At 35.8% G+C, this 12,078-nt stretch overlaps 2 protein-coding genes across 3 annotated transcripts in view; both read right to left on the bottom strand.

Annotated features, from left to right (window-relative positions):
* Positions 1–1,640, bottom strand: part of LOC130818798 (photosystem II CP47 reaction center protein) — a 1,840-nt gene extending 200 nt beyond the window's left edge. Inside the window, exon 1 of the mRNA XM_057685015.1 lies at positions 1–1,640. This exon is cut by the window's left edge and continues 200 nt beyond it. Coding sequence (XP_057540998.1) covers positions 1–1,388 — 1,388 coding nt within the window. The 5' untranslated portion in view covers positions 1,389–1,640.
* A 1,049-nt stretch (positions 1,641–2,689) lies between these two features.
* LOC130818789 (probable galactinol--sucrose galactosyltransferase 2) lies at positions 2,690–11,455 on the bottom strand. Of its 2 annotated transcripts, none has more exons than XM_057685002.1 (14): positions 11,181–11,455; positions 9,310–9,511; positions 8,060–8,307; positions 7,442–7,532; positions 6,986–7,034; positions 6,650–6,741; positions 6,454–6,564; positions 6,026–6,154; positions 5,169–5,721; positions 4,589–4,656; positions 4,283–4,417; positions 3,965–4,182; positions 3,769–3,857; positions 2,690–3,262 (listed from the first exon to the last, which is right to left on the bottom strand). In XM_057685002.1, exons 2-14 carry the CDS (start codon positions 9,498–9,500, stop codon positions 2,951–2,953), a joined length of 2,286 nt encoding a protein of 761 aa, XP_057540985.1. In that variant the 5' UTR covers positions 9,501–9,511; positions 11,181–11,455; the 3' UTR covers positions 2,690–2,950. The 2 variants fall into 2 exon arrangements, with proteins under 2 accessions (XP_057540985.1, XP_057540978.1); XM_057684995.1 differs by having other exon boundaries at positions 2,690–3,283.
* Positions 11,456–12,078: the final 623 nt, after the last annotated feature.

The raw sequence follows: 12,078 nt of genomic DNA on the forward strand, positions 1-12,078 counted from the left end.
AAGAATAGTAGGGCAAAGGAAGCATGTCCAAAGGTAAACCAACCCCTCGGACTACTACGAAAAACACCATCTGATTTCAAAGTAGCACGGTCTAATTCGAAAATTTCACCTAATTGAGCACGTCTAGCATATTTTTTCACAGTAGCAGGATCACTATAACTGACTCCGTTGAGTTCGCCACCATAAAACTCAACAGTTACACCTACTTGTTCAACGCTATACTTAGATTCCGCTCTTCTAAAAGGAACATCAGCTCGAACAATTCCGTCCCCGTCGATCAAAACGACCGGAAAGGTTTCAAAAAAAGTAGGCATACGGCGTACAAAAAGTTCACGTCCTTCTTTATCTCTAAAAACAGGGTGTCCTAACCATCCAACAGCTATTCCATCGCCGTTATCCATTGAGCCCGCTCTAAATAATCCTCCTTTCGCCGGATTATTCCCAATGTAATCATAAAAAGCTAATTTCTCAGGAATTTTCGACCAAGCTTCTGATAAACTTTGATTTTCGGCTAGTCCAGCACTTACCCGTCGGTATATTTCTTGCTGAAAGTATCCTTGATCCCATTGATAACGGGTGGGTCCGAATAATTCTATTGGAGTAGTTGCTGAACCGTACCACATAGTTCCAGCAACAACAAAAGCTGCAAAAAAGACCGCAGCGATACTACTAGAAAGAACGGTTTCAATATTGCCCATACGTAACCCTTTGTATAGACGTTGAGGCGGCCGGACACTAAGATGGAATAGACCGGCTAATATGCCTAATGTCCCTGCAGCAATATGATGAGAAGCTATTCCTCCTGGAACAAAAGGGTCAAAACCTTCCACACCCCATGCTGGACTTACAGGTTGTACTTTTCCAGTTAGTCCATAAGGGTCGGACACCCAGATTCCGGGACCGTACAAGCCTGTTACATGAAATGCACCAAAACCAAAACAAGCCACCCCCGAAAGAAATAAATGAATTCCAAAAATCTTAGGCAAATCCAAAGAAGGTTTTCCTGTACGTTCATCACAAAATATTTCTAGATCCCAATACACCCAATGCCAAATAGCTGCCAAAAAGCACAAGCCAGAAAACACAATATGCGCGCCAGCCACACCTTCGTAACTCCAAATGCCGGGATCCGTTATAGTCCCCCCTGTAATACTCCAACCGCCCCATGAATTGGTTATTCCTAAACGGGTCATGAAAGGTATAACGAACATACCCTGTCTCCACATTGGATCAAGAATGGGGTCAGAGGGATCAAAAACTGCTAATTCATATAGAGCCATCGAACCAGCCCAACCAGCAACCAGAGCTGTATGCATGATATGGACAGAAATCAACCGACCAGGATCATTCAATACGACGGTATGAACACGATACCAAGGCAAACCCATGGAAATACCCCTTATATCAAAGAAAAATGACACTATGTAACTTTATTGCATTGGAAAAGACTATAACTATGCAATGGATCCCTTTTGTTCAATCGATTATCTAGCAACAAGGGTTAATGTTTCTTCTATTCGGTTGGTAATAATAGAACAATTATGTTTGTAGGAACAAAGAGAAACAAATCTATTCTATACCCGATAAGTAGCAATACGCAATGGGGAGTTGATACCATCTTCTATCAGTAAATGCTTTCATACTTGTTCATTATTGGAAGGCTATATTGGTAAGAATTTTTTCTTAAACTAAACCTTTCTAATCTATGCAGAAAATAGAATTAATGAGTGATATTATAAAAACAATAACCTTAATTATTACGTTTCCACATCAAAGTGAAATAGAGTACTTAATTATTTTTTCTTTCATTTAATGCCTATTGGTGTTCCAAAAGTTCCCTTTCGAAGTCCTGGAGAGGAAGATGCATCTTGGGTTGACGTATAGTGCGACTTGTCAGATATATTGGGTCATATGGGATTTCCCCATTATCTCTCCCGATTGAGATATCCTCCATTTCGCCCAAGAAAGATTGATTAAATCATCCAAAATTTGGAGCGTGAAATGCAATTCGATCCGTTTTTTAGTTTTAGGGGGATTCAGGTTAATAATTCTCACTTAGAATAATTTATGGTTGGCTCGGTTGGACCAATAAAATGAAGTATCCAGGCTCCGTTTATAAAAACCCCAATCCCAATCGGGAATATATTAAAAATTACTGCTTGTATTATATAGGTTATTTACTTTAACTCTTAATTTTTTCGATTTGAAATTAAAAATAGCGCTCTCAACTTTAATGATTTGAATGAAAGTAATTAATCTGTTGAATATGGAAATTGACGAAAGAAAAGATATGAAGTAAATAAAAAAGGGGAATTTTAACAAAAAAAAACAAGCGGTATTGGAAACATTTGTTCTATATGGGCAAATCGAAATCGGGCAGATCGTTACCCGGAGTAGAGCATAAACCTAAAAATTTCAAGAGACCCATTCAAGAACAAGAAAATGACATCGTGATTTGAGTTGAATCTCGATGATATGATACATCAATGAAAAGTAAGTTCAATAAGTTTAGTAAATTCTTTTTTTTTTTAAATCATCATTATCATATCCAATATATCACGCTCATAAAAGCTATAATCGTGTTCAAAAAAAAATGGAATACAGTAAACCAACTATTGAGTTGTGCATCAGCAAACCCCAACTTTTGTACACAACATAAGGGATAATCCAGAATGATGATTTAGATGAATGAAGAACAAATTAAAAGTTGTTTATTTAATTATAGTACAAAAACATCTACTAGTTCCCTTATTTTTCATCATTTAGAGGTCATTCCCTCTTAATATAATACAGTAGACTAAGCCCTTGTATCCCATGCACCCCCCAAGGGTTCCTTCCAACCCACATCACAAGATCCATACCCACCCGACCTGCCGTTAGCTGGAGTGCCACACTTGTTGTGTGACGAATATCTGAAAGAATTTTGATGAAATAATCTCAAGTTGTCGAATTAAACCTCGATCTCGACTGACCATTTGTACATTTCCTCCTGTGGGACGGGTAGAGTTGTAATCAGTAGTCCGGTTTCTGAATCGTATGCAAAGTCGGTCTCTACACCATCAACGGTATATTTGGAAGGTTTCTGGGAAGAGTACACTCCAAACCGACCATTTCCTCGTATTTTGAGCTCGATGATCACAGTTGGAGATTGTGTGCCGCTGTTTGAGCTTATTTGTTGGACCTCGAATTCATCGACCGCACCACCAGTGTTGTACATATCGAGTAGGCCAATAGGTGTAAACGAGATGCTGCTTGTGATTTCCTGCCCATACAAATTCGATCTCTACTTTAGCATGTATACTAGTCGATAGGAGTATGCTAAGTCACGTATAGGGATGTTCAATGGGCCGGGTCTCCATTCTAAGCCCTTATCCGGCCCGTTTAAGAAGGGATTTGTAAGGGTTATGCAGAAAAAGTATCGGGCCAAAAACGGGCTCTACTATGATTAAAATGAAACGGGCTCAATAAGGGTCAAAAACAAGCCTTTGTAAATAACATTATTAATAATAGTTTAAATATTATAAATGACAATGTCGATGGCGATTATTAATTTTTTTTCAATTCAATTAAATGGGGATTAAAATAATTTTTAGTAATATAAATGGACCTGGTTGGGTTTACCATTTAAAGCCCATATTAAGTTTAAAGGCCCTTATCCAACATGGACCATATTAACTAAGCCCGGCTTGGCCATCATCCGGCCCATTGAACACCCCTAGTCACTTAGGAAGAAGACGGTATTTCAGGACATTGTGCTCGATGAATTACCTTTAGAGGGCAGAAATGAAAGAGTTCATATTCCAGGACCTTGAGAGTTACAGGCAATGAAACTCCTTTTGGTAGACGGACCAAATGGCCTGAAATTTAAAGAACGCAAATGTTAGCCCAATTAGAAGTCTCGTTTTTAGTAACATTACACTAGTTATTTGCTCGGGCATCTTTCATGAAGTTTGGTAATGGTTACCTGATCGGTACATATACACGATCACATCCCCGTTCCAGTCGTGCCCAGCAACCTCAGAAATGGAATCAACATCAGTAGCATTGACAGAACCGGTAAGTGTTCCCGGAACAGTATCATGTATGCGGGTCTTTTTCTCGATTCTGCACCAACCAGCACCCTGGCAGTTGAACACACCAACGACACCCGAACATTTGTTCATATTCCAAATTTTGAGCAAACTGCAACAGTACAACACATTCGTATTATCATCACAGATCAGCCACGGTTTCAACTTCTGATTACATTGTCGAAGAAAATATAGGTAAATGCAAGACATACCTAGTTCCATCTCTAGCCGGGTCATTAAAGAGGCAATCACGAGTAGGCCTTCCAGGAAGATGAGCCCGAAGCACCGACCCATCTGGGAGAACCAACTTCTTCAAAAGCTCGAAGTTATGATGGCCTGGTTTGTCACTGCAGAATGGAAGAATATTAGTTTTAAGTAGTACCAAACATTCTTCAACAAAAAATGCTACCTAATGAATCATACCAATTAATTGTTCCAACAATTATAGAAAAATTCCCCCTTCTAGGGACATGTATAAGATTTAAGAGAGGAAAAAAGTAAGTAAAGCATATTCATACCTCACATATATTGGACATCCACCAACTGCACGAGCTGCAGCGTGATAATCTGCAGCGGGGTGTAAGCTCTGCAAAAAAAGGTTACCCGTGTTAATGCCTCATCAAAAGCTTCAGCCCGTCTTGTATGAGACTGTCTCACGGTGATACAAACTTAAAACAAGAAGTCCATAAGCTAAAAGTTTCTATTATTGTGCTATTTAACCCAAGTTTGAGGCATGTCTCATGTCTCACGGTGAGACCGTCTCATACAAGAAGTTTTTTTTTTGTTAAGAATCCAACTTAAACATAAACTTAAGCTGATGGTTAAGACGCGAATATACGTCTATCACGCTCACTCATATGAATGCCCTTTCGGGCTCGAAGTGTGGATGCAAGTATGCAACACAAGTCTCAAGTCTCCTTCATAATTACCGCTAATAATTCCATTTTAAATGAAGGGTGATTGAGATTTGAACCCGTGACCTAGGTTTGTGAATAGTAAAAGTTTAAACTGATGATTAAACCTCCAATAAATGTTATATACTCTACAATGCCAATATTTCCTATTGAAGGTAAGTAGAATGACTAGAATCACACTTACATGAAACATGTCCCAATCAGGCAGCATGAACTCCCCGAGGAACAGAGAATTATAAGCTACCGATGAAATGTGAATGGTATGAGAAGCAGGATCACGAGGGTAGAAATCATCGGAAGCTCTCACAACCGCCGTTTGTTTGGCACTATATATGCCATCAGTGTTGTGGCACATGCAAGAAATGCATCCATTATCAGGGAAGTTCCTCGCAATAGAGGCTTCAAGCGCCTGATGATAGGCACGAGTGAGGGAAACTCTGCCACCATGTCCAGCACCAAGGGTTTCAATAATATTCTGCACATCGACTTTCACACCGTCTACTCCACAAGAAGCAAGATATGCATGGAGCTCGTTATAGAAATTGAAGACTTTCTTCGGATGGACCAAACCAAGACCATGAACGGAAAGACTATCCATGACAACATCTGGCTGGTTACCCAGTACACCCGGAGATTGAATCGGGTATGCCAATGCACTATCGTAGCTTTCCATACCCTCAGCTGTCGGTTTAACTCCACCCCAATATCCAGCCAAAGCATGCCACACATACACATTCCTGGATCAATTTATAATAATTAAATTACCGTTTATAATAATTAAAATTCTAACAACTTAATAATCCCCATTGGCATTGTAATTTAAAATGAGCTCATTTTTTCTATTTTTAAAGGCCCATTTCTAGCCCTTATTAGGCCCTTTTATCGACCGCTCCATTTTAATTGTAATAGTACCCGTTTTCGGCCCGGCCCTCAAAGCCCTTATAAAAACGAACCGAATAAGGGCTCAAAATGGGGGTCTGGCCCGTTGAACACCCCAATTCATTAGTATAAGGTAATCAACATGCTAGTTGAACAACTTACTTCACATTGTGGCGTTGTTTAGCTTCGTCCACAACAAGCTTAAGACCTGGAACCATATTATAATCTTCACCGTTCTTTTTCTTTTGGAACTTTGCATTCTCTTTGATTCCCGTTAATCTGTTGGCAAATCTACAAAACGAATAAAGTGCACAAAAACATTATCATCAATACAGAATATATATACATGCCACACACACATCACACATGGACACATTTATATATTTTTATTTCTTATCCAACGACAACGCAAAAGCCTGATCCCAATAATTTGGATAGCTTATTATCCAAGATACGAGAAAAATAAGGCAAATTCTCTAACAAACTATTCGAACTGAACTTGTCTAATTATGTGGAACTAAATGTGCAAGATCAGCATTTCCAGACCGAATTCATTATAAATTTTAGTTGGGATGAGCACATGTACTTACTGTGCCCCTTCTTGTACAACACAATTTTCATCTTTAATAATCTCATTTCCAATCTGCTGCCATCCATCATCGATGATCAAGAACCGAGGTGGGGCGCCACCTTTTGATAAGCTGCAATAATCAATAAGTTTAATTTTCAGCATTGCCAAGCAAAATCATGAATCTCTTTACTACAAGCAGAAGATCATTACAGTACCTATTGAGGCCTTCTTCCACACCTTCAGCTGTGACATCAGTGTAAAAAGCATCCCACGTACACCATCCAAACCAATCAACAAAACTCGGCAACTGAATAGAACAACTATAAATTAGTCATAGAAATCCAAAAATTATCCAGCACATCTTGTATGAAACCGTCTTACCATGAGACAAGCTGTTATAATTAGACCATTTCTGTAATTGATCTCTTTAAAATTATCGGTGGTTAGCCTAATATAGATGATCTCATCATAAAACCGCCTCATTTAAGAATTTGTGAAATATATATGGGGCAAAAATACCATTTCTATGAAAGTATTGAGAGATTACTCACTCTTTTCTTTTCTCGATGACGGAAAGTTTGCATATGTTTCTCTACAGCCCTGCATGGCACACAAACAAAACCCGAATATATGTTTATTAACATGAAGACGTAACTAGAAAGTGCAAAATTTGCACACCTAATGGGTAAAGTACTTATTTTAGCATACAACAAACATTGCCCCAATTCAACCAAAGTGACTTCTAGCCGTGCAAGGTAAGAGGTTTCAGATGTACGGGATCGTCTATCCTACATACCGGTTGTAAAATGTACGCAACCTTAGTAGCAACGGAGTAGATTTCAAACTTATCATAGAACATAATAACATAAAACCACTAAGATTATACTTTACTATGTCCGGATTTTCAACAGCACTACGCCTTTAAGTATCCATGTCGCCATAAGCAATCCAATAAGAATCTAATTTGCTCTAAAAAACATCAACATAAAGATTAAGACGACACTTACTTAACAGCCTGGTTGATGACTTCGTAAGGATTGGTTCCGGCATGCATATAAACAAGGTGAAGCCCTTGGCACGTCTCAACAGCTGCGTCCCCTGTAACCGGTAAAAGAAAAGCAAAGTCGTATCGATCTTATGGATACCATATACTTCTGATGCAATAAACTTCCCATATACTATCAATCTATTATGGGAGTCGGAGATCAAACTTCCCGCAAAACCTAAAGAAGATCCACCATTGAAAGCGAATGTCCACCGTACGGGCTGGTGATGCAAAACAGTGAATTTTCTATTAATAACCTTTGTTTTTCAGTTGTAAGGGCCATTTATGCTGGATTGTGTTCAAAATAGTGATTCTTCGAAAAGCAGAAGGTAGTCTACTGTCACATGATTTACTGACCTTCTTGCAAATCGACAATCAAAAAAAGCGAATTATGGTCGGTTTTGGGCTATTTTAGGGTCATTTTGAGCGAGTCGCAAATTCAAAAAACGAATTAACTGGCGAATCATGTTACATTGGATTAGTTCATGTCTTCATGACATATTAAGCACGGTAAACTATGGGGTCAGTCATGCATATAAGAGGAACTGAGCAAGAACTTTGATGGCGGAGATCAACTCACCACTCTCGAGGCAAATCTCTATCTCATTCTTTTCGTTCCCTTGTAGAACAGCTCGGAATGGGCCTTCCAAAAGGGGAAGAAAGACAGTGTAGATGGTGGGTGCGTCATCTGGTTCACCTTCTACGGTGGCATCCTTGCTCTCCACAATCATAAACTGAGTTTCCAAGGGAACATCTTTTCCGAACTTACCCATCCTCTGAGTCATCCACCACAGCTTGAAACGGAAACAACACATGAAACGAAGGCCCCTGTAACATCCAAGACATCATCTTATCTTCTGTTAAAATTGAAGCATACTATTAATGCTTTTTATAAGACATCAATGTTTTCCTATGTTATCATGCCCAAGCACACAACTTGTCAATGATGTGAAATTTTTCCATATGATTTTGGCAAAAAAAAAAAAATTGATAGAGAATATAACATATCTTGAGGCCACAATTACAAGCTTAATGGTTGAGCTAATTCTTTGATATGGTATTAAAAGCCAACACGACAAAAGGTTATATGTCCAAATCTCATCTATTTCTCATTTCAATTGTAATATTTAGTGCCAAGTATGACTAAAGCTTCTGTTGCATCCACATTCAGAGCCCAAAAGGCTCTTATATGAAGGGCATGATAAAATATAAAACAAATCTCAAATCTACAATTATAAACTTAAACCTTTTGATTGAGTTGACATCTTGACAGAATTCAAAGTTAATAAAGTATATGACACCAACTTTTGGATGTAACCTCAAAATATGTCATATACTCTCAACCATTTGCGTAAACTTTTGGTTGTAGCCTCAAGAATTTCATACTCTATCGAAAGCATCTTAACCATGTCAAGAGTGTCAAAAATCCCACATGGGTATTTGAGTTAAAATGAAGAACCCATAAGTTGCTACTCAAGTTCTAGACGTTCCCCACCATCCTCTTCAATGGAACAAGGATTGTGGCACCACACAAATAGTTAACATGCACATGAATATAAGAAAGTATCACTATCATCATCGTACCCGGTGTATCCCGCCCATAGAAACTATAATCAAAATCTGGGGAGGGAAGGATGGCGACAAACCTTATCATTTCCAAATCTAAAGCTGCTAGATTAATGATGGGTTCTTACATCCTGGTATATTAAACATTTTATGATCATTTAAAAAAGCATCTAGCAATCAAACAAAAACCTCATAATATTCAGCAAAATAACTCAATTTGCATCAATAAAAGAAATACATTAAAAGGGGGAACAAGAGACATACTCTAAAGTACCCATAGGGAAGACATGAAGGCATTTGCTATCAGAAGCTGAAGCTCCAATGAAAGAACCATCAGCCAAACCAGTGCTTGATCCTGGAGTCAATATGATGTTATCTGGTATTCCTTTCAATATGGTCTTCCCATGAACCACAAGGTTCCCTTTGCTGATGGAAATCTTTGGTGTGATTGTCATTTTTTAGCTAGCTGTGATAATCAAATTCCAAATATCAGCAACTTAAACACTCATTCTGGGTATAGAATCTTAAACTACTTCAATCATATGCATTAAAAAAAACATCATTTATTTCTCAAATGCTATAAAAAAATGGTTACTTGTGTCTTTTGAGGATTAAAAAAATAATTTGCGAATTACAGAACTCTTACAAATTACAATCTCAATGTTTTTTTTTTACGAATTACAGACACTAAAGTATCAAATTTTACAAATTCATGCCAAAAACATAAAACTCCGACCACTTTAACTTAAATTTTCAATCAATGGTCGAAATTATGTATTTTAACCTGAATATGTAAACTTAAATACTTTTAATTGTAATTGACATAAAATAAACATAAATGTGTTAAATTTTAAAGATATAATTCATAAATTATTTAAAAAATAAAAGTTATAATTAGCTGAGTTTGTTCATAATAATCCTCTCTCCTAGGCTATAGAACTGGTGGATCCAAGAGCTATCAATAGGTCAATCGACAAGTTAATTGAGTTGGTAAAAGTGATTTGCTTGAAGGACTTTATCTTCGATTCCCCTACATTATAATTATTGAAACTATTTATTGTTTTAGAGTATATATTATGACTAATATATAAAAAATATAATTAAATAAAATTTTATTTGAATCGTTTAATTTTATATTTTTATCTAATTTTTTATAATTTTTAAATATATATAATTTAATATATAAATAATCAAAACAACACATAAAATTGCCTAAAAAGTCAAATATAGTGAAAACGGGAAATATAAACTATTCATTTTACAATTTTGTAAGATTCTGCTGCCATTAGCATAGACCTTTATCCAGTTTGCAGTTTTAAATACTCGGTTTACTCGTACTATATTCATACTATATAATTTAGAATGTAATTTTTTATTAAATTATGACCACTTTTTTAGATCCCTAATAAAAAAATATAATATTCCAATTGTAAAGTGCAAAAAAAAAGTTGGCCCCAACAAAAAAAAGGATTTTTTAAAAGGAGAAAAATTGTAATTTCAAGGAGAAAATTGTGAAATGACTACCAATTTTAGAAATTGGAAACAAGAACCCAAAAAAAGTAGAACTTAAAAGTTATAAAATTGATGGGTGTGTCCAAAAGTTGAACCTTTTTGCCAAAAACTCACATAAAACAAAATGAACAATTTTTTTAAAAAAAAACTTAATTTTAATATTTAAATTAAAGATTTTCATACCGAAAACCAGATCTGGGATAAACATCAATCTTCAATCACAAAAGTAATATAAAAATTCAGTCCCTTCAAAGATTCCAACTTTACTAGCCAAAAACAGAGAAATTAGAGAAAATAATAATTAAAAACTTATTTAATGGAAAGAGCTCAAAGAACTCAAAATCTCAAAATACCCACAAATTATTCATTCAAAAAGACAAAACCTTACTTAATGTAAATTTACGGGTTTGTATACAAAACCCACATAAGATTAAGAGGAGAGTTGACTACACATAAACTGAATAGAATAATCAAATAAGATCTCTCTAATTGTTCGATATGAAATCACGAATAAATATTTTTCCAACAATTCAAATCAATTACAAAAAAAAAAAGAAAAAATCATGTAAAACATGCAAATTATGAAAAATTAGAGAAATAAAGGGTAAAAGGCATGAACATACATATAATTTCTTTGAAAAAGACCCTTTGAAGACTTGAACAAATCCAAAAATATGAAGATTAATAAGAAGAATTAGAGCTATAAATAGGTAATCAAAGGATGAAAAACAAGATAAGAACAAAGAAAAATGGGTTTTTTTGGGAATTGAAGAAGAAAAAAAAGCTCAATAGGAGAAATGCACTCAAAAAAAGAATGCAAAATCTTCTAAATGAGGAAATTGGAAAGCACACAAGATTTGAGTTTTAGTTGATCATTAAACTTGTATTAATGAACAACTAAGGTGGAAATTATGCTGTTTAAATACTTGGATTTTGGTGTTGGTATGTTTCTGGATTGTGCTACGTGTACGGTAAAGATTTAGTGGATAAACCTCCTTTGCCTTTTCGCGGGTTTTTTTATTTATTAAAATCCGTGAAGTAAAGGAGGGGGAAAGTGCGATGATGGAAGATATTTTTGCAATTTGCTTGAGTTATTACAATTTGTAGTTCCACCCTTAGATAATTATTGTTTTTTTTTCATCCGTTTTATAATAATTGCTATATATTATTATGTATGTTTTAAAATAATTTATAAATTTTAAAAAAAATTGTTCAAAATAATCGAATTATAGTCTTTTTTTTGTTAATAATCTTATCTTTTGAAAATTTTTAAATAAGCCTACATTTGCATAATTTTTGTTACAAATGAACTTTTGTTACAAATAACCGGTTACAACCAGTAAATTCCATTTCCTTTTAACTTATTCAAATAGTACCTTTAATTTTTCTAATCAAAAAATCTCTTTCGCCTTCATTATCTACCTCTTCCTCTTCATTGTGGACACGAAAAATTCTCACCAATCCAGGAACTTTTTCTTTGCCCTTTGCAACTTTACTTCGAAACCATGCTCACACTTCACA

The sequence above is a fragment of the Amaranthus tricolor genome, chromosome 1 (assembly GCF_026212465.1).
Source record: "Amaranthus tricolor cultivar Red isolate AtriRed21 chromosome 1, ASM2621246v1, whole genome shotgun sequence".
Taxonomy (NCBI): domain Eukaryota; kingdom Viridiplantae; phylum Streptophyta; class Magnoliopsida; order Caryophyllales; family Amaranthaceae; genus Amaranthus; species Amaranthus tricolor.